The sequence below is a fragment of the Odontesthes bonariensis genome, chromosome 15 (genome assembly GCF_027942865.1).
Source record: "Odontesthes bonariensis isolate fOdoBon6 chromosome 15, fOdoBon6.hap1, whole genome shotgun sequence".
Lineage (NCBI taxonomy): Eukaryota > Metazoa > Chordata > Actinopteri > Atheriniformes > Atherinopsidae > Odontesthes > Odontesthes bonariensis.
In genome coordinates this window covers 20,533,659-20,558,011 of record NC_134520.1, presented here as the reverse complement: position 1 = coordinate 20,558,011, position 24,353 = coordinate 20,533,659, and the positions used below count along the sequence as shown (strand labels likewise).

Genomic DNA, 24,353 nt, shown 5'->3' with positions numbered 1-24,353 from the left:
CTCTCAAACATTGGTTTACAAACAAACTCAGCAACAAAGATCCACATTGGAGTGGCTGTAGCTCAGGAGGAGGAAGAGCGGTCGCCTGCCAATCAGAAGATGGGAGGGTGATTTGACTCCAGGCTTCTCCGGGCCACACGTCCTTGGACAAGAAACTGAACCCCACGTTACCTACTCTGAATGCGTGTGAATGATTAGAATATAAAGCACTGTGTAGCGGGCTGTAAGAGTGTAGGAGTGAATGGGTGAATGTCATATGTAGGGTGAAAGATTGACTAGAGAAGCGCTATACAAGTACAGTCCATTTAACATTCACATTCCACAACTGAAATACAATGATCATTCTGTTTCCACTTAAATCAAAATTAAAGGAAATTTTTAGCATTTATCATATCACTTAAGCATCACATAGCACATAATTACTTAATGGAGCTGATGAACATCTGTAGCGTAGCCCCTGATGTCCCGAGCTTTCACAACCTGCTGTGCTGCTGGGTACTACAGATGTGCATGCAATAGAAGCACTAAACAAAATATAATCCCAGCCCTTGTTATTTAAAAATGTGTGCATGCTTAAAATGGGTGCTTCCATGTAAGAATACAAAGTGGCATGCAAATGATCGCACATCACTGATCAAAATTGATGCCCGAGTGAATTCATATATTTTTCATTACAACATTTTACAGATCAAAATCAAAGGGATAGCTGTAATCATGCCATCTGACATGAGCTGCTCTTCAGAGGTCTGTCCATATATTTATCATGATGCTCTGTTTGGGGGAGCGTGAGGACATGACAAAACCTTCAGACCGTAGTTAGTTCATTGTAGATTCTGTCGTGCATTTAGGATCACTATGCTGCAGCAGAAGTCACTCTCTTATTAATCTGATGTTTTACATATGGCCTTTTTAAATGATGACAGTAGCCGAGAAACGCTGTTTAGAGTTCAAGACTTTGCCAAAAGATATTTTGGATATTTTGCTACAACGGTGCAGAACAAAGCTGTTACAGAAATCTAGCTGAAACATTTAACTTTTCACCTCTCATGGTCTTGGTTTGGATTTGTTTTTGGTTTCTTGGCATACTTTTGCACTTTATACCCTGCCTCCTGTTTTATTTTGTAGTATTTTCTCCAATGTGCATTTGGTTGTTCTACTTCCTGTGTCACACCTGGTTTCCTTTACTGATTGTCTCCAGTGTTATATAGTAACGAAGTAAAAATACTTCACTACTGTACTTAAGTATATTTTGGAATACTTTGTTCTTTCCTCGAGTTTAAAATTTTTTAACAACTTTCACTCTTACTTCACTATATTTAAGTTAATTGCATACTTTTACTCCAATACATTTTCATTGTTCGGTTTAGTTACTCGTTACAAAAAAAAGAGCAAGAGAGAGGGGAAAAAAAACGCAACAGTGTTTTGACCCCATGCATGTTATGCCTGCCCAAAGACGTGGAAATTCTATCTTACAGAAACTCCCCTTTTTTAGGTTTTAAGGTAGTTTTTAAAAAAAGGTCTTCCTCTTCAGATGCCGTTCCCTCTCAATTCTTTTTTTCTTTTGTATAATGACCGGTTGTGTGTGCACCTCCTATAGCTTGTGAAGTACAGTAATCGTAACAGCTTTTTTTCTTGGTGATGTTGGCCGAGTTATTTTATTTATTTTTTAGAAAGGTTTACAAAAGGGGTTTCAAACTGGACTCCCTCTTCAGATGCCAGATAAGCTTCAGTTTTCTCCTATTTTTTTCTTTAAATTTTGTTTATAATGATGGCAATAACAGTAGCAGCCTCTTTTGTTTCATTTTTTTCTTAATGGTGTAATGTACGCCTCATTTTCAGCACTGACCTTACTTGAAGAAGAAAAACTTAAAGGCTTTTAGACATTTTCTGTCTAAATTTCCTGGTCTAAATTTTGCCTGCACTTGGTTGAGTGTAGATTTTAAGTGTATTTGACCTTCAAAGTTTACCAAAATACAAAAAATGTCATTCAAACTGCAATTGCCTTGTTTACTTTTTACTTATACTTTTCATTACATTACTTAAGTACATCTATTTTTACAGTAATTCTCATACTTAAGTACAAGACGTTTCGGATACTTTAAGACTTTAACTCAAGTAACATTTCAGTCAGTGACTTGGACTTTTACCAAAGTCATATTTTGGAGGGGTACCTATTCTTTTACTTGAGTGTGAGATTTCAGTACTTTATACAACACTGATTGTCTCACCTGCTGTTCAGTTGTAATTTTCTCCCTCATCATATCTACCCCTGGATTTCAGTCGTTCCTTGTCAGATCATTCACGTTACTTCCTCTCATGCCGCTGCTCTTCACGTTTCCTGCATGATATCCCGTGTTTCTCTATTTGTTTTGCTTCAGTTTTTCCCGGTGAATTTTATTAAAAAGCCTCAGACCATCTGCCGGCTTTGGCCTCGCTCTTCTCTCCTACCGTCCTACATTTGGGTCCTCTCCTCCACATCCGTGACAACCGCTCGGAGATTAGTACATTTTCTACACACTGAACTATGTGCAATAACAATACAGTTGTCCTTTTTTTCCAGGAGCAAAAGACGAGCTCGGCAGGAACGTTATTGTTAGGTTATGAAGTGATTGATTAAATTCCACTTCGATTCCACTTTCTTTAACCTATTCAGACAAGATGCATATTAATATCAATATGCATATTACATATTCATTTATCTATAATCTATTTCCATTTCGACCATTTCTTTAATTACTACTAAACATTGACAGGCAAAGTCAACAATTTATAGTAAAAGTCTAAATCTAAATCTCTAAAATGATTTTATTTTATGTTAGTTCATTGTCTCACATGTTTATTAGACAGTCAGAGAAATAAAGGCACCAGTCGTCTGAATGGGTAGATTAAAGAATAATGCATGAACTTCCTGCAGCCCCGCCCCAAGAAAAAGAGGTTTGCATACCTTGGTTTATCTTACAGTTTGTTTTTCAAGCATGATGAAATGTAAACACATAAATGAGCTGCCTGGAATGTTTTTTAGGTAAGTGTATTACTTCAATCAAACTACAACGAGTTTATACACAAATGGGCCCGATAATCAATGTCCACACACTACTACCATGTGCCCATGAATCATCTGAACAACACGGGAGCAGATTGCAAAGTGAGCTCCTTTACGACTCGCGGTATCAATTCTTTCTGCACTTCTTTCTCTCTCGCTTTCAGTGACACAAATGTAAATCCAAAAATATTAAAAAGTGCATCAATACGTACGTGTCTGAATGTTCACATTACATATCCGAAAAATAAGTTTGTTAACACAAATAAAGAATTAAGCTAACAGTGCTGAGAGGATAAAATGAGTAAATGAGGATAGAATGAGCAAAAACTCACACTCTGACTTCCTCATGAAAACTTCCCAGACACTTTCATACATCTTACCTGAGCGCTCAGCCAAGTTCTTCTCCTTGCTCTCGCTGAGGTCGTAGGAAACTTTCTTCTCCCCTCGTTTCTCTCCACTTTCTCTTCCTCCTGCTTTTCTTCTCTCCTCCTCTTCTTCATCTGACGAGGAGCAGGAATTGTCGCCGCTGCTGCCGCTGGTGAAGTCAGCCAGGTAATCTGGTCGTTGACGTCTTGGTGTCTGACTGCATTCTGGCATGGCGCTCAACGGCTGGCAAGGATAAACACACACACACGCAGATATTAGGCACAAAAAAGCAGAATGTTGAAATGTAAATGGATTCATAGAAAGGACAAAATCCCAAATATACGAAAAAGATAAGTCGCAAAGACACACACAGGATAGCCACAAAGAAAACTAACAGGACAGCACATAGACACACTCACAAACTTTTTTTTTCAGTCCTTATGGGACCTTGCATAGACTTAAATTGTTTCCTAAATCTGAACTGTCCACAATGGCCTCATTTTTGGAAAATTGTCCTTCTAAAGGTCTAAAGGTCTTTATTCATTCATTTCATTTCAAGATAGTATCATGTTTTAAATAATCTGTAATGTAACCCCCCCCCCCCCCAAACCGACTACTTGGTATTACCCAACCCAATTTCTCTACCGAAAGTTTGTTTATGCGCAGCCGCTGGACCTGGTGAGTGGTGCCAGAGGGTGCCAGGGATCACTGTGTGGAACCAATGTCACTGAACTGTATCTTAAGTTGCTGTTTGCTCCAAAACAGTCACACTTTTTTGGGGGTTTGTTGTGCTAAGAGGTGGATTAACGAGAGTTAAATTGATGGAAAAGGGCTGTGACGGCTGCTCAGAAAGTTCACAAAGCTAGCGCGAAAATCTTGAATGTTGTCTTGCACATACCAAGACGTTCACCTCATGTGTTCCTTATATGTGATCCTGCAAGGCGAAACCAGTCGCTTTGGTAAAATTTACAAAACTAAGTTATTGTGCTCACTTGAACGGCCATAAACTAAGTTTCCAACGATATGTGTATTGAGGCTATTGCTATCGCTAAGATAACTGCATCCAAAGTTGGCATGGTTCTCCTGTCACGATAATGCTAGAAGAGAAGAAAATCCCCTTTTTAAGCGGCGTTGACAACTGGAATGACTGCTAATGTGTTAAATCTTCACCGGGTTTAACAGTCAAAACATATGTTTTTCCGTGAAATTTGTTCAACCCGCCCAGTTTTCCAGTCGTTTCAGTAATATATTGTGGTCAACTGTATCAAATGCAGCACTGAGATCTAGTATAACTAAGACTGACATTTTTCCACCGTCTGTATTCAGACATATGTTGTTAAACTCTTTGTCAGAGCAGTCTCAGTGCTGTGGTTCTGTCTAAAACCTGACTGGAAGGTGTCATAGCAGTTGTTTTGTTTTAAAAAGTAATTAAGTGGTTGAAAAACCGCTTTTTCAATGATCTTACTTAAAAATGGGAGATTTGAGACAGGCTTGTAGTTGTTCATTTGTATCTTGTCAAGATTGTCCTTTTTCAGCAGAGGTTTGATTACAGCTTTTTTTTTAGTGGCTCTGGAAACACACCCGACATTAAAGACAAGTTCACCATCAGTAACAGGTCTGACTCCTTTAATAATATTATTATTAATTTATAGCAATCTTAATGTGATAGTAAGTGGGCAATATGTGAAATCAGTTCCGAATAAAGGTGTAAGCTGCTCTCCAGTGTGCCACCCTGTGTTGTGTGATGTATCGAGAGTTGCATTGTGCATAATGCATTTGCTGCATGTAGGTGCCAATACAGTGATGAAATTGATTAATCTTTAAGTTCTTGTCATCTGCCAATGTTGGCTAGTGCTTAAACACTGAATTTAACTACTGTGTCGTTATGGCATAAATAGTGAAGTGAACTGCTGCATTTACGTTAAGTAGCCTAAATCAGTAAAAGTATCACAATGTATTTCTAACACAGGAATGGCAAATTAGCGAGCAAGAAAATGATTAAATAAATAAATAAATATGCTGCGAGTTTAACCCCCCCAATGGTAGACCCAAAGTTACGCCCTTGCCTAAAGCCCACAACCTTGTCTGTCTGATTGCACGAATTCTCAGGCATTCATGCATCCCTTTAAAAAATGTCACGATAACAACCAACAGGACGGACTTCATCTTTGAAAACATTGTATTTGCTTGAATATGTAAAGGTTAAAGTCATGGTAAAGCGTTTCTATTCATTCTTTAACGCAAAATGTTTTCCATTCCTCTTTCTACTGAGTGCACAAGAGCTGTTGAAACCGGTTGAAACCTTTGCTGCTCGTTTGACACGAACCTTAGTGCATCTATTAAAAACAACAAGATTAAAATACTCAAGTGTGATGCATGAATTCACAAACATAAGCTTTTGTTTAGTGTTAAGTTAAAGACTTCATTCATTTTCAGATCTAGGAAAGGATGCACTGATAGCATTAATAAAGCATTTATATATCTGTTTTTCGACAGTCAGTTCGGGCCGTGCTGTCAGGCCACGCAAATTAATTGGCAGGAAGTGATCACAGGGCTTACGCAGTCACCGCCGGGTAGTTGTGTGGGTGAGCGATGGAGGAGGATAGAGACAGAAAGAGATTAAATACATGAGAGAAGAATAAAAGCGAAGATGGGAACATCAGATTGATGAGGTGGGGCATAAAGAGGAGGACAAGGTGAGTCTCAGCACGGCAGCAGAGAAGAACAGAGATGTGAAAACTGAATAGACCGAGAGAGGCGGAAATGAACACAGAGAGAAAAGGATTCTGGACACATGAGGGGATGGAAAGGACACGAGAGCAGACAGTGAATATTCAGACATAGTTAACGGAGAGAGAAATTTCGGATGTTATTGAAGGGGAGAAGGATGTGAGAGTGACAGCCATGCTGAGCTCACTAAGGAAAGAGTGAAAGAGGGCAACATCACAAGGGACATAGGTGGAATATCGAAATCAAGAGAGCTGGAGTCAAAAACTCCCTGCCTTCCCTTTTCTCAAAAGTTTGTCCTGTCTACCAGAACATTTCCTCAGAGTGTTGTTTCTTTCCCTCAAATTCCTCGTTCCAGTCAATTTGCTCCACTCCTCTCTTTGATTTTTAGCACACTGGTTTTATCCGATGGCTTGAGAGCACCAAAACCCTGAGGAGTGAATCTATCCGTCACAGCACTGATAACATTCTACTATAGATGTCTACCTACACACACTCTGAAACATCTAAACCGACATGCCCCAAATTAATTTGGTCAACGGTGATCAAGTCCTTATTCTAGCTGAGGTCTCGCAAATACAGCTCTGAACTTCCTCTCTGAGCCCCAAACACACTCCCCCAGTGTTCCAGCCAATTTAGACCTCTCGTGAGGGGTGGATGTGAATGCGCAGGGAAAGAAAGAGATGGAGGGGTGAAAGGAGGAGGGCGAAGCAAAGTGATGGAGGGAGTAATGTGCTGTCGCAGGAAATCACAGGGGCTTTATAGGTGGATGTGACAGAGAGAGAGAGAAAAAGAGGGTGATAGACAGAGAGGAAGATGGTACGGAGAGAGCAAGAGAGACAGCCTGACAGCTGTCCCCTTGGGGAGTTGGGTCCTTTCTTTGGGCCTCTTTCTTTTCTTTCCTCCCTAACCTGCTACCCCCTCTTTATTTTTCTGAATCATGTCCGGTGTGCTTACTGTAGGCAGTAGCTCCAGGCTTCTTACTACCTGCCTCCCTCCTCCGTCCCTCTTACTCTCTGACAACCCTTCTTTTTTGTAGGTCCCATGAGGTGTGGACCTCTATCTCCATGTGTCCCTAAAACCCACCTTCGGGCCTCGTTGCCTGGAGGATTTGCCCATCAGCTTCTCATCGTCCAATTCACATTGCTCCAATAGATCTAGTATGTCTTCCTCCTGAGCGTTGATACAGGAAAAAAAATAACACAGAATTACAAGATGATTTTGGTCGAATATGGAAAATAAAGTAAAAATCATGTGCAAACGGGGTTGATAAATATCAATGATACAAAGGATAAAGATAACATGCACTGATTTATTTTCTTTTTTTTACTCAGAAGTCTCAGAACATTAAAAAAAAAAATCTGAAATCTGAGTTTATGAAATTAACTTCAAAGGCCTTCTCCGGTGGCTAGCAAGGAGGCACTGGCTCAACATGATTTGCTCGCTGGCAGCGGTCATTGAGGCTGAATTTGGAAAAGGCATCCTAAGGGCTGTCGCCAACATGTAGAGACCTTGTCCATTTGGCTGTGGCTGAAATGCAGGCAAAGGTTATTAATGTTGCTTTATGACTGGGACATAACGGACTGCAACTTAAGGCTCAAATCCACATGCTAAATGGTTGCTTTCTGGCTCCTGGCTCACTGCACTGATGTTGTGCTTATCTGCATGTGTATTGTGGCATACTGTGCATATACGTATTTACTTCAGCATTCCTTGTCTGGAAAACATAATACTTATGTGTTAAAGAACGCATCAATGGGCCATGAGAGGGAGAACCGAACGTAGAAGAACATGCCACGAAGGACACACATGCGGTTGTGTTACATGTCACACCTCTGAATGCATTCAGTGTTATCCATCTTTTGCTCTTTTCTAAATGTCATGGAGCTACTTAGTTGAGCTTGTGTGTCAGATAGAGATGAGCAAATTGAGACCTTTTCCATCAAAGCCTTAAACTGCAAAATATTTTGCAATGGGCGCAAACGGGTTGTTACTGAGAGTGTTAAAATAGAAGAGTAGAATCTGAACTATGTCAATATTTATTTATTTATATAGAAGTGAAATTAAAAAAAAGTAAAGATGACTGTATCACTGTTTATTGCAGTGTTTCGCTTTAAGATAACAAATGCTATAAAATATCTTAAGAGAACCAGAAGTGTTAAAGAAAAGAAAGGAAACCCCTCAATAAAACTGCTGTGTTGTAGCCAGTAATTAAACATGATGTATAAGCAGCCCGGAAGGGCCCAAACTAAAATTTTAACAGTTTATATATTTTTTTTTAAACTAAAATGAGTACTGTAAAATGGTACTTTTTCCTGCTTTGTAAAACAATTTCCAAATTACAGGTATTTTCTGTGTAATAACAGTCTGCTGCCTCGTCAAAAACCTTCCATTCGGTAAAGGCTTCCACACCAGCAGTGGTTTAGGAATCACTGGGGACCCATTACCTTATTAAACGGCACAAAGTGGATTACAAGGATGTTTAACATGTTTTATGGGATGGGGAACAATCTGACATATGTAAAAAAACTACACATAAAATAAAGCAATTTACTTTCACTTAATTGCAGATGTTTGCACTGCAGAGCGCTCTTGTTGTTTTTTTGTTTTTATTAAAGCTACACCGTCACCTCATTGAATTTCTCAACTTCACATTGTTTGTTTATGCTAATTTTACAAATGAACCCTATTTGTGTATGTCAGCCTGAACAATATGAACCAATCTGTTACAGCGCATTACTGCAGCTAATAATTTCTGTTCGTGTGGGTCATAAACTGTAGCGCCAAAACAACGTTGTTTTTTTTTTTAGAATTGGACAACCTGTCACGAAGTCTTCAGAGCACTTTTTTTTTTTCTGGCTCAATATGCATACACAGAAATATACAATATACAAAAAAAATAAAAAAACATTTCAATGTTTGTTTCTGTAGCAATGTAATGAGAGGATACTTTAGGAGGGTAAATTTAGGTCTATTTCCCTTTGACTTATATGATCTGGTATGTAGTCCACTCATTCCCGCTTCAAAGCTAAGAGTCTTGCTGAGGGAAAGACAGACAATGAATCTTTCAGTCGCACTATTTAGATATATATATTTAAAGTATGGTGTAATTGTTGAACAAATGTCATTACCAGTAGCTTTATCTATTGATTCCATTTGCTGTTGCCTTTCTATTGAATATAGGGGCTGCAAACCTACAGCTCTACATTGCTGCAGATGTTAGGTTTTGCGGTTGTTTTGTTTATTTTTTGAGATCAGGCAGAAACGGTCAGACAGGATCAAACATAATGTAAGTGCTCTGCGTTCGGCTGCTCCCATTTTCAGGCAATTCACATCTGTAATACTGTTTTTCCCTGCCCCGTGGATCGCATAATCAAAGCACACTGGAGCTCGTTTTTGCTGTCTTTTACCACTGGCAAATTCTGAGCGATAAACCTTTGTGAAAAGTGTTGGCAGACTACAGAAGTTTTGTGATTTGTGAGATGACAGAATTCAGGTGAAAATCACTCTAAAGTTTTCGCTCGTTTTCAAGTGGAATATTCTATTTGAAAGCCTTTTTTTCTCTTTAAGTTGGATTGTATAAAAATTTGAAAATAGCGAATCTTTTCAATTTCTTCATATTCGTGCTTAAGTTCTGTATTTGCTGCTTTTGCCACTTTGAAAGAATCTGCCTTGACTCAAGTGTGCCACAACAACACTTGCACTTTTGCCCTGCTTTATGTTACTGGCAGAACATGACAAGCCTATTGAGCTTGCACCTACTTGACAACATCTTATTCTCAGTATTCATTTGAAAAAATTTGAAGGAATGGGAAAATATCAGCTGATTAGGTGGGAAAACATAAGATAGCTAACGACAGAAATAACAATTTATGATGTATACCTGTCAACCCAACTGGAATAGGAGTGGGGAGAAGGGTGATGCAAACACTGTAGAAACAAGTGTAACCCACAGCTGGGTAGTCTGAAGCACAGCAGCTCAAATCATTAGGGTGCTCTGCAGTCAATCAACTTGCAACCACTAGGATTACAGTGCATGCTTCACTTTCTTTGATAGTGTGACAGTTCATTACATTTTTCAATTCATGGCCAAGAAAAGCACACAAAGGGAGCAAACATAAGTGCTGTGGGTACAGTGTCTGTCAGACCTCATACACGTGTGGACCGCGTGCTTAAATAACAACCCATACATGCAAAATAGATCGGATGATGTATTATGTGGCACAAAAAACAGGAGAGTTTGTTATGTAATGTAAATAAAAGTCAAGTTTAAGATTACCGTACTCATTAAATGGTTAGACTAATATGGGTTTTATAAGTTATCTCACAGTTAATATTAGAGTGGACTGGGGCTTTAGTGTGGTTAAGATTATTGTACTAATCTTGATCACTCCTCAGTGATCCTCCTCCGCTAAAAGATTAACAACAAACCGTTTCATGTTTTAAACAGATGCATGAGTTTTGGATTTAATGTAAAGATAAAGCAAAGAAAGAAAAATAAAAAGGGGACAGCTAAGTACAAATGCTAAACAGCTCATTCTTACAACTACTGACATCTTGCTGTTGTTTAAGTCTCCTTTCTGTTCCCACGATACAATGTTGACTCGTTGCCAGAAGAATACTTTTTGCTTTTAGTGATAAAATCGTATCATCATTGAATCGCACGTGGTGTGAAATATTGTTCAATTTGTTTTGTAGCCAAATATTGTGTTTTGAGATGTCACAATGGCCACTGCTAAAAAAAAAAGGAGAAAACTCTATCCATCAATCTATCCTTAAATGCATGAAAGTATTTTAATCCCTTTACGAAAGGAGGAATTTTTACGTGGGGATGTTTTTGAGATATTGAGTTTGCGATACTGAGACAGACAAACCTAAAGCATTATGCCGTTTGGCAGTAGAAAACACTAAACTAGCTATATTGAACCCCTACCAAAGTCCAACCTACTATCCACACTCCAAACAAGCTCAAGCTGAATTTTGTGTTCCCACTGTGAATGTGTGATTTCAAAAACAAGTAAATGAAAGCAAGCCACACACGTTCCTAAAAAGAATGGGAGAAGAAATATCCGTATAAAATGTTCTATCTGGGTCTTGATGATTATATTCTGAACTTCAAGAACCTCCCATCTCTCATAAATGGACAAGATTAGTATCTTACACTCAGTAAGGACAGTCCAGTTGTCACTCATGATCTTGTTATCAGATAGGAAACCGCAGACCTAGTTCTCTCGCTTCCTGCTTTGAAGAAAGTCCACATCTCTGTGCCGGCTAAATTAAAAAATAGTGTTTCGGCTCAGCCTGATCTTTGATTGATATCTCTGTAAAGTTTCTTGGGCAAAGATTTCATTCTTAAAAGGACACACAAAAACTTTTGAGAAAAGTAACTATGAAAAAAAGAGTTGCAGGAGGGGAGTTTCTACAAAAACTGCAGGTGTTGGATCGGAAAGAAACTTGAAACAAATTTTTTGTTTAATCTGCATCTTTCCTCCCCAGCAGTGCTTCATTAGTCAGTGGGCTTAAATATTCCCAAATTGTCCCTTATACTTTTCTTTTGTGCAATTCGAGGAAAAGACTTGTACAAGCCTCAACAACTGTATGTGTCTCATCAAATTTTTATATTTCTTTTCTGACTGACCATCATTTAAACACCCAATCAGCTTCTCTTACTTGTACTTTTTGCCTCATATAGGCACATTCAGAGCTTAGCAGAAGCTACATTCTTCTTTCTACTGGATGATTACGTTGACTCCTGACCTGGGAAAAAAAAACACTTCCTATGCAATGCATGCAATTTCTATTTGTTTATGTGACTATTGTCTATATAGTCTATAGTGTATATGTTCAACTGCCAATCTTTGTCAGGAACTCAATGATAAAATGCATGTTGACAGAAGCTTTTACCAACCCAAAACTGATAAAGAAGAAAAAAACAAGCGATAAAGGCCGAGGATGGATAGAAACTGAGTGCAAAACGATGACGTTGTGTATGACATTGTGTGGGATTTTCTTTTCTTTTCGAAAGCACATGTGCAATACAATAAATATTTGTGAAAAGACAGTGAAAGGCTGTATGAGGGCAAAGCAAGCAGAGAGGAGAAGGACACGTCAAACATTTCTAAGAAAAACCAAGGACTGCAACACACTTTCCGCATTATTTGCGCATCCTTTTTCGTCTTTGTGGGCAGAATCTTAATAGCAATGTGTGTGTTCCTTTTTATTCTTGTCCACACGTGTCTGCATACTGTATGTGTGTGTGTGTTCAGGTGTGAGTCTCCGCAGCTTTCTATCGTGTGTGCGTGTGTTTGTCCATGACAGTCTGCCACTGACGTACGTGCCTTCATTCGTTTTAGAGGATTATTCATTTCCTTTTGAAGTGAGGCAGCTCGCCCAGCGAGGAAGGTCTGAAAGGCGGCCGAGAGCAGGCTTTCATACTTTTCCAACAGCAGCTTGTCGTCTGGGGGGTAAATACGTCTGTAGGCCGCAGAGACAGAGAGAAAGAGAGGCGAGGAGAGCGAGAGAGAAGTGGAAAAATAGGGAGAAAGGAAAGGCAAAGGAGAAGAGTCATCAATGCAGAGAGTAAGGAAAAGGAGAATGAGGCAATACACAAAGAGGAAAAGAAACAAAAAAGAAGAGAGCGGGGGATTGCGGTTCAGTAACAGAGGCATAGGAGGTTAGAATAGCGGGAATAGAATAGAAGCAGAGGGGTTAGTAAGGCATAAAAACAAAAGAAGAACCAGGAAGAGACAGGATCGGCAAAGAGATGGAGAGATAAAGCAAGGGCATGGATAGAGAGGTGACAGAAGGGAAAGGAAAATAAAATGTTTAAAGTATAGACACGAGTGGATGGAATGAGGCACAGAGAGAGGTTAAGGCACAGCAGGTGAGAGTGGTGGATGGACAGGAAAAAGAGCAAGCGAGACAAGAAACACAAAATATTTCAGTGAAAGGTGTTAGGTGATAGACAAAAGAAAGGTGAGGGGCAGGATCAAGGGAACAGAATGAAGAAGGAGGGAAAAGGAGAATACAAAAAGACATGTATTACTGAAGACCTTGAGTCAAGGAACTGTACAAACATCATTTAGTCAGTCTTTTCAGATGATGCAATGCATTGATGCAACATACTAGCCCTCGCTGAGATGTACACTTTGCTGTTTTTTGCTTTATTCGTTAAGGAATGTTTCACACATTTCACATTTGTGCCCTCAAGACTCAACTAAAAGGGCTCAGTGTTGATCTAAGGCCTGAGGGGATTACAACCAAGCATAAACCACTGCCCCGTTATCCTTATATTACATCTGTAAAGTCTCCTGCGTCATCGCTTTAGCCATCAAATCAAAACAATGTCTGCATTTAATTTAAAACAACAAACAAGGCCAGTGCGAATGCAAAAGCAGAAAAAAAGCCGCCTGCCGTCTGCACACACATATTGAGAGCTAAACTCCTCCAGAGTTGGCCTTTTGTTTGAGAGGGACATTAAAAAAGCTACTGACACAAGTACAGACCTTGTAAAAACACGTGAACATACACAGGGATGAAGTGCCCACAGTGCACAAAATCAGCAAAGCTTTTTACATAGAAAAAGGAAAGTTACTTTTTTTTATAAATACTGATGAATAACCTTTTATTTTTGAGATCCTCTCACATATCAGCCTGTGAGCCGTAAATTTTAATGCAAGTGAAATGCTAAATAAAGGTTAACCATCTCACTAATGAAACTTTAACTACACCCCATTTGCAAAAAAAATTATTCCATGCGGGGTAGTTTTTCTGGGTATATGATTTCAATATTGTTGAGGAGCTGACCCAATTCTATGTTACTGCAGCTCGGATCAAGCAGCTACTGGATTTTGAGACCTGAGATGAACCAATCACTTAAGCTCCTCCACTTGGCACAATCCAAAATGAAAATTTCCTATACTGCAATACTTTCACTCAGATACATCATCTTTAAGGTACATGAACATGAATAGCATTATTATCATTATTTTCATATCCTTCAGATGCACTGAGAAAATAGCAAAGTGGTCTCCTCACAAGATTAGATTAATTGAAATCATATAAACAGCCACACCTTAACATAAGTAGCTTTTCTGAAAAAGTTTGAACATATGTACTTATTATATGATGGTGGTCCTTATTTATTCATTGTTTTTTCATATAATGCCTGTGCTAGGGCTGATTTTCTTTCCACGTTTTCTCTACTTCAGCCAAAAGAAGAACTAATATTCATAGTCTTCTATTCATAAAACCACCTTTGTTTTGGTCAAATGTATTATTTAGAGTCTCCTGATTCCAATTGTGTGAAGGATACTAAACGGGCAACAAGCAGCTGGGTTTCCCCTTGGATGTCACAGGGTCCTGGCTTGTATCTACCTGATACAGATTTCATCTAATAGCAGAATGTAAGTGAGTTCATTACCCGTACTCATCTAATGAGAAGCAGTGTGTTAATCAGACTTCAGCACAGCGCCGGGGCACCATTTGAATGCTAAGAGGTCTTTATTAGGGGTGTTCCAGACAGACCTCAGCGTGTCTGATTGACTGTCTAGCAGCCTGTCGAAAAAGAGGAAGGAGGTGACAGCACTTCATGCAGCCCTGGAGCAGCATTCTCACTAACCATTCAGTCAAGTGATGAGTCAAGAAGTCACTCAAACCTGTGCGGCTAGAAGGCTGAGTGTGTGTCAGCTAGTTGTGTATGGCTGCATGTGTTTTTGTGTGTGAAAGAGCCCGAGTAAGAAAGTAAGAAAACCAAGACCAGTGTAGATGTCTACAAGCTGAAGGAGAATGGACATTTTACAAGGGACGAGCACTAAATCTGAACTTGGTGCGGCTAAGTCATTCTGCAAGGTAAATCTGCTCCATCTGTAAGGTCAGAAATCTTACACACCCAGTGTCTTCCAGAGCCCTGGCTGGAATTTGAAGGGAAACGAAAATAAGTGTAGGAGAAAGAGGAAATGTCTTGCAGGTGGTGAGCGAAGTTTGTGTTTGAGTGCCAAAAATTCAGCAAACTTAACAGTTTCAGCCCCACTCTGACAAACTATTTCTTATGATATCTCATCCTAATTCTACCCTTTAACATTCTCCAAAAAAATGGTGTGTTCTCTTTTGTGGTCTCTATCAACAGCAGCAACAATAACTTTTGTGTGAGCCTGGCGCTGAGCAGATTAAGTCAATTGGATGGAGCTCTGGGGGAGGAGAGCCCCCTCTCACCAGCTGCTTGCCTCTTTCTTACCTGTAGTTGCCCAGGTGTTGCTTTTCATGCTCTTCTCTGGAAATCTGCTTGCGAACCTGTGCAAGTCGCTCTTTCTAGGGGCAGAAAAACAAAAAGTCTGCATCACCCAAACCACATCTTTTGTTGGTTAGAAAGAAGTTTTTCTAAATACAAGGGAAGCTGGGGAGTGAACAGAAAATGAGTCTCACTCATAATTCCTTCCTTTTACTCTCTCATTAGTATGTTACAAAGGTGTAATTGTGGAGCTCAATTGGCCAATTTGCCATAAAGCAGAGAGGAGGGGACCACTCCGCGAGTAGCATTGCAATATCATTGAGTACCGAGTGAAATGTGCCTTCAATAGACCTCAATCTGTTCTCACAATTCAGCTAAAACAGCTCTCAGAAATGAGGTGGTGGCCTTTTTAAAAAAATCGCCTCCGCGCCTTCCTTATTCTTGCTGATTGCTGCCATGGCTATCAAACGGCTAATCAAAGAGGGTGTGAGGCATTAAAGCACTCGTGGCGCCATACAGATGAGTAAAGCTCCCCCGACGCTTTCATTTCAAAGAGAAAATAATGAATGGTATGTATGCCTCAGAAAAAGTAAGAGGTAAAAAGTAAGTAAAACTGAATTTACTCCTTTTCTCTTAGTTTTAGCCTTCATCTTATATTTTTGTGTATTTTTTTCCTTGTATGCTACAGTTTTAACATGCATTCATGGATGCAGCAACAGACTATGTACACTGACAATGTTTTTTATTTTTTCTTTCCAATGTTTCTGAGCCAATGTAGTGATTTCCACGACAGAATTGGATCTGTTTTTGATGCAGTGCTGCCGGAAGGCCCAAAGATCAGTATTGGTCTAACCGTCTCCCTTGTGTGGAGATTTCTCCAAATTCTCTAAATCTTTTAACGATATTATGTCCCCAAATCCCCAAATCCTTTGCAATTTTACTTTGAAAAATACCACTCTAAAATGGATTAATATTTGTACAATGGGAATATTTGTACAAGTAATATTGAGTTGAGCAAAATGGCTCATTTTTGTTGTATTAAATAACTCTGCTGCACACCCACAAAACTTCAGCGGATAATTTTCAGAAACACATGTATGTTTAAATATCTGTTCTATCACTAAAATACTCATATAACATGCTGAGTTTCCCAAGTACCGAACCTGTCTTTATCCAGGATTAAAAGCCTGTGGCTGCTTTATTTGCAGGCTTAGACCACAGGTTATGTCGGTGTTGTAATGTGATATACGGCATATGTACAGCAGTATGCACAGAGGGTTCTATTTTCAAAACTGGCCTGATTCTCTACGGTGTTCCGGTATCTGAGTTCATATTCCACTCGTCTAGTCTGTGTTGGTTAAAACAGTGTCCATCACAAAGAGACCAGCCGTGTATTTCTAGAGGAGCAAAGCTTCTAAAACTTCCCATGGGGCAAGTTGTAGAAATACAATCATTGAATAGTGTCGAACACACTGTACATCTGCAGTTGAAAAGCTGAAGCCAAACTGACTTTTGTACAGGCCAAAAAAGCTTGAAAGGTATCTCATGACTTACGATCATGGCTCCTAACTGTTCAGTCGTTGTTTTAAGCCACTGGCTGGTTTTGAATGTCTATGTGGGAATGTGACTCAGTTTAGCTCTCAACTCCCTTGACCACACTTAAACAGCATCACACTGTGTGGGAGCTGAGCATCGCAGACGCTGCACTGCAGCTTGTCAGTGGTCAGCAGTTCAGGACATCTCAAGAGTATGTAATGCCTGAATACTGGACATAATCTCAGCAAATCTTTGTTTAGTAAAGTTGTCAAGTCTAAAGTTTGTGCATTTAAAAAAAAAAAAAGTAATCTATGTTTGGAGGCTGTGCTGCTGGAATTATTTCTGCTGGTAATTCTGGCGCTTTTTTTATACCTGTTATGGCACAAAGTCAAGTGTCCAACGGGAAGTTCATTTATAAGTGAGAGCAGCTAGTTGAGCTTTCAGAAAGGCCAAGTAATGCACATAATAAGTTCCAGATTAGTTGGAAAGGAGATGTGGTGAATGTAAAACTAGGGCAAGCACGAGGAAGTATTAACCGTTTCTTTCCTTAATCATCATGGGGAATGTGAGATTCCTAGTAAAAAAAAAAATGGACGAGCTATGAGCGCAGACGAGGACGCGATGGGAATATCAGGAATGCAGTGTGAAGTTTCACCAAGAACATATTTCAGACTCCAACATCTTTCTACTCTGAAATTATTTTGTCATTTTTCGTCAATAATTGATACTGCAACAACTTAATTTCTCTTTGGGTATGAAGTGTGATTATTATGTATTATTCAATTAAATTCAGTTACCAGCTCTTCTCTTCTTCGTTCCAGTGTGTGACGCTGTTTCTCCCAATCTGAGGAAGCTGCTGAGAGTTTCTTCATGGAACCATGTCCATACAGCCGTCTCTGAGCCTCTGCCTTCTGCTGGGCCAGGTTGCGTTTCTTATCACTAGCCCTGGATCAGCAAAAAACATCCAAAATGGCCTTAGTTAGAGCACACGGTATGGGTTCAGACTCCATTTAAAGTAGATTTAGAGTGGAAGCCATGATAGCTGATTTTCCATTTCCTCTTACTCAAAACTCCCAATTGTTGTATCAATACTTTGTGGAGTTTTCTTTCACAAAATATTTTTCCTTTATTAGTTGTTTGAGAGTATTGTGACATTACATGGAGAAACTACAAGAAAGAAAAAATAAACATCATCAAAAAAACTTTTCAAAAGAACGATGTAAGCTTTAATGATGTCAGACAACTTTAGAGCTTTTTCCTTGCTGATGTGAATCTGATCATCAAATAACTGAGAAATTAAAAACAAAAACAGAAAGAAAGAAAAGAAAAGAAAAGAAAAAAATCTCTCACAAAACACTCAAAACTTCTAGGACGAAAACAGAGCCAAAACACAAACAATACCAGGATGAATACAACCAGACAGCTTATTCTGTACGAGTTGGCCGTCTGCAGGGTGGAGAAAGGGCAATTCATTTTAGTCAATCACTGGCCCCTTAAATTGGATATTGAGTGCTGTTTTGGGGGCTGAGGTTTATCAATGTCCATGCCCGGATGGGTCTGAATTGATCCCATTTGATACAGTTGGTTGTGAGCAGACTCAGAAGGCAACCATACCTCTGCACAACACTAATCCCTTCCTTTGAGGAAGTAAAATCATTACTATATAAGGAAAAAGTGAGTAAAGTACAGCCCTAATTTACTCCATGAATATAAGCAGTTTGCCCTGCAGAAAGGGCTTCCAGCTGCCTTTCAAGACCTCCTACGATTTATTTGTCATGAATTAAACAACCAAATCTTCCCTTTTAATCTGTGGGAACAGCAAACATCGGCCATGCAACAAATCATTTTGATAAGAGATTTGTCTGTTCCACCGGAAGACAGGCGGCGGGATAGAGAGCTTTAATGTGGGCTGACTGCACCACGTTTGGTCAAACCAGATCTACAGTTCTGCATGTAATTGATCCATTGTGCATGTGTGTGTCTGTGTTCAGGTGTGTATTGTATTTGTGTGTGACTTGTAGACTTAAGCCTATATTTAGGACAGTAAGAAGAGGACAAACTGAGAGACGGCAAAAAAAGAGAGCAGAGATCCAGAGGTCTGGTGTACAATGATCAATCAGTGAACAGGGCCATTGTAGCCTGGGGACAGAAAAGCATGCCAGCACACACACAGATACACACAAAAATAATACAATATATATATATATATATATATATATATATATATATATATATATATATATACAAGAATATACTACACAATAAGAACAGTAAGCGTACGCAAAACAAGCAAACAAATACACCCACAAAGTAAGGAAGAAAAGCAAAACAGGAAGCTTTTCTCACAACTTGTATGTAAAAATGACACAACTCACACACACTCCCAGCATGAGTGATTGAAAGGAACACAAAGCACACAGCATAGGCACTGCTTTGTACCCTAGCCATTATCTGTCTTTGTATCCAGCACAGAAACACCAACACACAAATTTAGAAGGACAGTAATTTATGTGTTCAAAGCTCAAACCTCTGGGTGAATTCACATTATTATCACTGTCTCATCAGTCTGAAATCAAAGCAATATCAGGGCTGAACTACGCATCAAAGTAATTTTGAAGTTTTCAGGGAAACCAAAATAACCGACTGAAATTTAAAAACATTTAGACTGTAAAATAAAAGGTTTGACTTGAGCTTTGCATGCTTCTGCACACTAAACTTAATGGGCCCCTTCGTACGCTCTGTGTGCATCTTGCCCCCTTTCATGTACACGTGTGCGTTTGACTGTGGTGGAAAACAATACCTAATGTTCAGGAGTTTGAGAGCATTGACCAGCACCCCTTTCTTCACATCGTAATCAATCTTCTGATCGGTCCCAAAGCTCGGAGCTCTATTGATCTGTCAAAGAAAAGACAAGAGATACATTCAAAGAATAAGCCCCTTTTTTTTTTCTAAATTCAGCAGACTGTGATAGTAGATAGTATGCAGTTACAGGAGTGGTTTAAGCAATCTTTGGGAAAAGAAAAACTTTTTCCACAAGAAAGAGGAAAGAGGAGAAAAGGACGAATGAGATGGAACATTTTAGTTTTTTTCCTCTCCAGTTTTGGAGCTCTTTTTAGCGTTTTTCCCGGGCATAAATCCTAAATCGAACTGATGTGTGTTTGCTTGTGCCTGACGAAGAACTAGTCCGTGTGTGAGTGCGCAAACAGTCTGTGTAACCTAAGTGACCCTGTTCCCACACTCGGTAACCTAAGTATTCTCACAGTCTAAGATTACAGCACTGCCACCAATAACATCTTTTTGAGCAACAGGGAATTATCATTGCTCAGCTCGGTTCCATCATGTACAATCATGAGCGCTCAGAGAGATACAGCCGAACAAGAAAGAAATAATCCACCTGTGATTTGAGGTACAAAAGCTGGTATCATCCAGGGAATAATTTAAGAGCAGCTTACCTTTTTCAATAGAACAAATCCAAGCACCGGTACAAAGTATTCAAATATCAGTTATTATCCCTGTGACAACAAATCAATTCTTTTTCTCTTTGTTAGGTTCCTTTATGTTTCCCTCCCATGCTGAGAAATAGCTTATGTCAGACAACAAAAGAACCAACAAAGAAAGAACTGGCAACAGTGATTGGAATGGTGTCTTCCTATGAGGTGACTTCAAAAGACAATGCAACAGATGCACACCAAAAGGCTGGCCTGGGTTGATAAACCTTGATTGTTGAGATAAGTCAAGTCTCCTCCTGGCATCTTCCAAACTGCTTAAACCATCTATTATCTTTTTTTATATGAGAACAATAACACGGTGGGTGGTTTGATATTATTAGAATTTCAATAGGTTAATAATTGTGTTTTTGTTGAAGGAGTTTTTGGGAGTAATTGTCAGAATTACAAATGTCTTGAAGGCACAAATGGATAACTGGCTTTAAAAGGGTACACTGGATATCATGCAAAAAGACATATAATCCACTGAGGTAGCTGTGGAATGAAGTATATATATTAATGGGAAATTGTTTTCACCCTGTTGCTGTAACTCATTACAATAAAACATGTAAGCAGTGTCAGCAGCTAGTCAACAAACCTCCCGGCGTGTTAAATCAACTCATTCTGCTCGTCACATTTTAAGTAACCTCCTTACTATGACCTCACGTCTGTTTAATGTCTTTATCTCCAGATTAATTAGTGTCTTCTATGCGTTTACACATACCTCGGAAATAACAGATTTATGAAAACTAACAAAAGCCACTGAACTAAACACATCTGTTCTACAGATTTAAGTGACGGCTAACCCTTGTGGAAGTCTGGCACGAAATTCAATCTCCCCAATAGTCCTAACCTGCAGTCAGAATGAGTATTTGTGTCAGAAACACTATTTGTCCTGTCCCAACAAATCCCCCCCCAACTGAATACTGTTGAATACAACGCAGCACAACAGCAACTTACAAATGATTTCACTAATGTTTCAGTAATGATCCAATCAAGAATGTGAGTAGGATGCCAAAGAGAGTAGTTTTGAAAAAAAAAATCCACTTCAAGCCACTTGAAACCAAAAAGTTTTTTCTCTGAAAATCCGTACCCCCTCCCGCTGCCCTTTTTTATTTTTTTTATTTTATTTCTCACAGATATGTGTAGGGCCCGCGGCGACTAGCCATCGCTAATCCAGACACAAATGTGCTTACTGCTGCAGTGTGGCACATTTGGAAACGGCGATTTAAGATAATATTTACATCACAGCCAGACTCTCAGGAACTGAGCGAGTCATAATGTTGACTGTTTCGCCAGCCGTGGGGCGTGTAGCCCAAAAAAGGAGGTAACTACTGAAAGACTGTCCATCAGGTTTATAAGTCAACTGAAAAAAAAATAGAAAAGTCCGGGCAAATTTAAGAGAACCAGTAAAGCTCCCCTTTGCCATCCATGGCTTCACACAAATTAACCTTCAGCTACAAACCTGAACCCCAAACACTTAAGAAGTGTGCAAATATGGTGCTACAAGGAAGCTTTCATGTTGTAATGTGTGTCGCTGTGTATACAGGGCATGAGTGAAGGAGAGCACACAAGCTCAAGAAACCTTAATCTGAGCTGGAGTTGTCTATGAAGTATCTAAATAACCTTCTCAGGGCTTGTTTGGCTGTCACAGCCACAGGTGAGCTACTAAATCTTCACCAATACAAAGCGGGTTTGTTTGGATGTGCCTTTGTGTGAGCACTCACATGTGTGTTTTTCTATACAGCAACCATTCATCAGAAGGTGGGTGATGAATGTATTCCAGCGCAAAGAGGAAGAAAGGAACCGAGATTCTATCCAACTCTTTCACTCAGTGGACAGAAGTACACAAGACATGCCTCTGTGTCAGGACAGAGCTCCACTTCGACCTACACTACTTTACCTCGAAATGTTACCAAAAGAAAAAAGAAAAAGGGGTGGGGGGGGGGGTGGGGGGTTCTGTTTTCATTTAGGGCACTCCCCTGTGTGACAGCCACAATGAAAAGAGTACAGCTTTAAGAGTGCCGCAGAATAGGTAACAGACAGACTGGCAGTGATCCTGTAGACGGTTGTCTCGTTACTTGTCTTCATTTCTTAGTTTGATTTGTGATGTCAAGCTGTCACAGGATAGAATGGCACCGTGGCACTCGCTGTCCTTTGCTCTCCCTTGATTTTTTTGTTCCTCTCCCTCTACTCCCAGAATACCACACTCTTTTTCCCCTGCTTCATTTCTATTGTCACTCTATTTCTTGCTTTTTTTCACAATGTTTTTGACTGAAAACAACTGACACAGTGGACCCCCCCCCCCTCCCCAAAACCCCATCCCCTTCATTTGCTATCCCTGATTCCCTAGTCGTTACCTTTCCGCATTTCTCTCTCCCTGTTTCTGAATTCTTCTTTTCCTCCCTGGCAGAGGAAGTTGGACCAGTCTGTTCCTAATGAACCCCTGCAGGATCCCAAAACCCCCACTCTGATTTCCTTAAGTGAGTCTGGCAGGGTTTTAAAAGAACCCTTGGTTGCACCAAGACACGTTCAATAAAAATGTCAGATGGAAAGATTAGAACCTTCTATTTACTCATTCTTTGATTTGTTTCAGCATCGCATCAGTGTAGCCAAAGTATCACTCGGTTTAAAAGCAGAATGCGAATGTGAGTCTTTAATTTTTCACAGGACACGTTTATCCTCATCTGATAGTCCTACTAAATACACAAAGATCAAAGCGTGAGCTCCAAAACATTCAAATATTTAAATAGGACGGGTAAAGGCTTGATTTCCTACTCTTCAAGATGAGTGATAGAGACGCAAATGGAACCAGCAATTTTTAATGAAAGTAGCTGTGAAATAAACATTGTTGTACGTAAAACTCATTACACTTTCTTCCAACTGTCCATTTGGTTTGAATTGTCTGCAAGCAGCAAGTGTGTCTACTGATCTTTACTGCCGGCAAAGTAAAAACAGATGAGGTGAGACGCAAAACAGCAAATTTAAATGGCTTATTCATTCAATTTGATATAGTCTATTAATTTCCAAGAGAAAAAGCCTCTGGTTTGGATGCCGGGTCTGTCTAATAAGGTTTGGCCCACTGGCGCATCTGAGAACTAAGTGTATTGCTCAAAGATAGTCAATAAGTAAATAATGGCCAAACACCAAAATCAAACCATCAGAAGAAGACTAACATAGACCATTCTTCACACCCACAAAGAATAATATCAAGATCATACAATTGTTTGTACATAGCTCAGATTCCATTTCCTTTGACCATTCATTGATATCATTTACATCGTGAATAGAACTCGTAAGAAAAAAAAATACAGTGATTACCATAGTGTAGTGGACTTCAAGAAGTCTGCACTTGTGGCTTGCCTTGTGCCACACATCCCTTAATAATATAGCAACAACACAAGGCCAAAAACAATCAGCTGCCTTGTTTCCACAACAAATTGCTTTCCCACAATGACATTTATTCTGTGTCTGGAATTCTCCTTAAAACAAGCACAAGGGCTGCTCCTGATTAATCGGTACAGAAAAACGACCCCCTCTTATTATTCCTGGCAGAGGGTAAACAACCACTGCTTTGACAAGCCTCCCATTTTGCCCCACACACTCAAGGGTATCGGCACAGTTCAGCCGCTGTCAGAATGGAGTGTTTGTTGCCGCACAATGGTGGAATGAAAAAGGGAGGCAGAGTGGGAGAGAGAAAGCAAGCATGAGTAGCAGAGCGACAGAAAGACAGACAGCTGGACGCCCTGTTAAGTCGCTCTCTTGTTTCAGCCCTCTTATCAATCACTGTTCTGTTCTTTTTGTGGCGTTTCATGTGGTCCACTCGGACACAGGGAAACTCTAGCTGAGCGTGTTGAGCTGCTGGTAAAGGTCCTGGGAGCGAGCGGGCCAGTGTTTAGCGCAGACACCAGTCAGCTTGACCCGCCAGGCTGGAAGGAAGGGTGCAGGGAGAGTTGCTTTTTGAGGA

The 24,353-nt window shown here is 39.7% G+C and overlaps 1 protein-coding gene across 5 annotated transcripts in view; it reads right to left on the bottom strand.

Annotated features, from left to right (window-relative positions):
* Window positions 1–24,353, bottom strand: part of ttll7 (tubulin tyrosine ligase-like family, member 7) — a 75,391-nt gene that overhangs the window by 23,161 nt on the left and 27,877 nt on the right. For all 5 annotated transcript variants that reach the window (XM_075485457.1, XM_075485460.1, XM_075485459.1 and 2 more), the window contains exons 10-15: window positions 19,702–19,796; window positions 17,699–17,846; window positions 15,372–15,445; window positions 12,475–12,610; window positions 7,223–7,309; window positions 3,424–3,652 (exon numbers count right to left, since the gene is read on the bottom strand). In XM_075485457.1, the coding sequence (XP_075341572.1) occupies window positions 3,424–3,652; window positions 7,223–7,309; window positions 12,475–12,610; window positions 15,372–15,445; window positions 17,699–17,846; window positions 19,702–19,796 (769 nt within the window). The remainder of the gene's footprint in view (window positions 1–3,423; window positions 3,653–7,222; window positions 7,310–12,474; window positions 12,611–15,371; window positions 15,446–17,698; window positions 17,847–19,701; window positions 19,797–24,353) is intronic.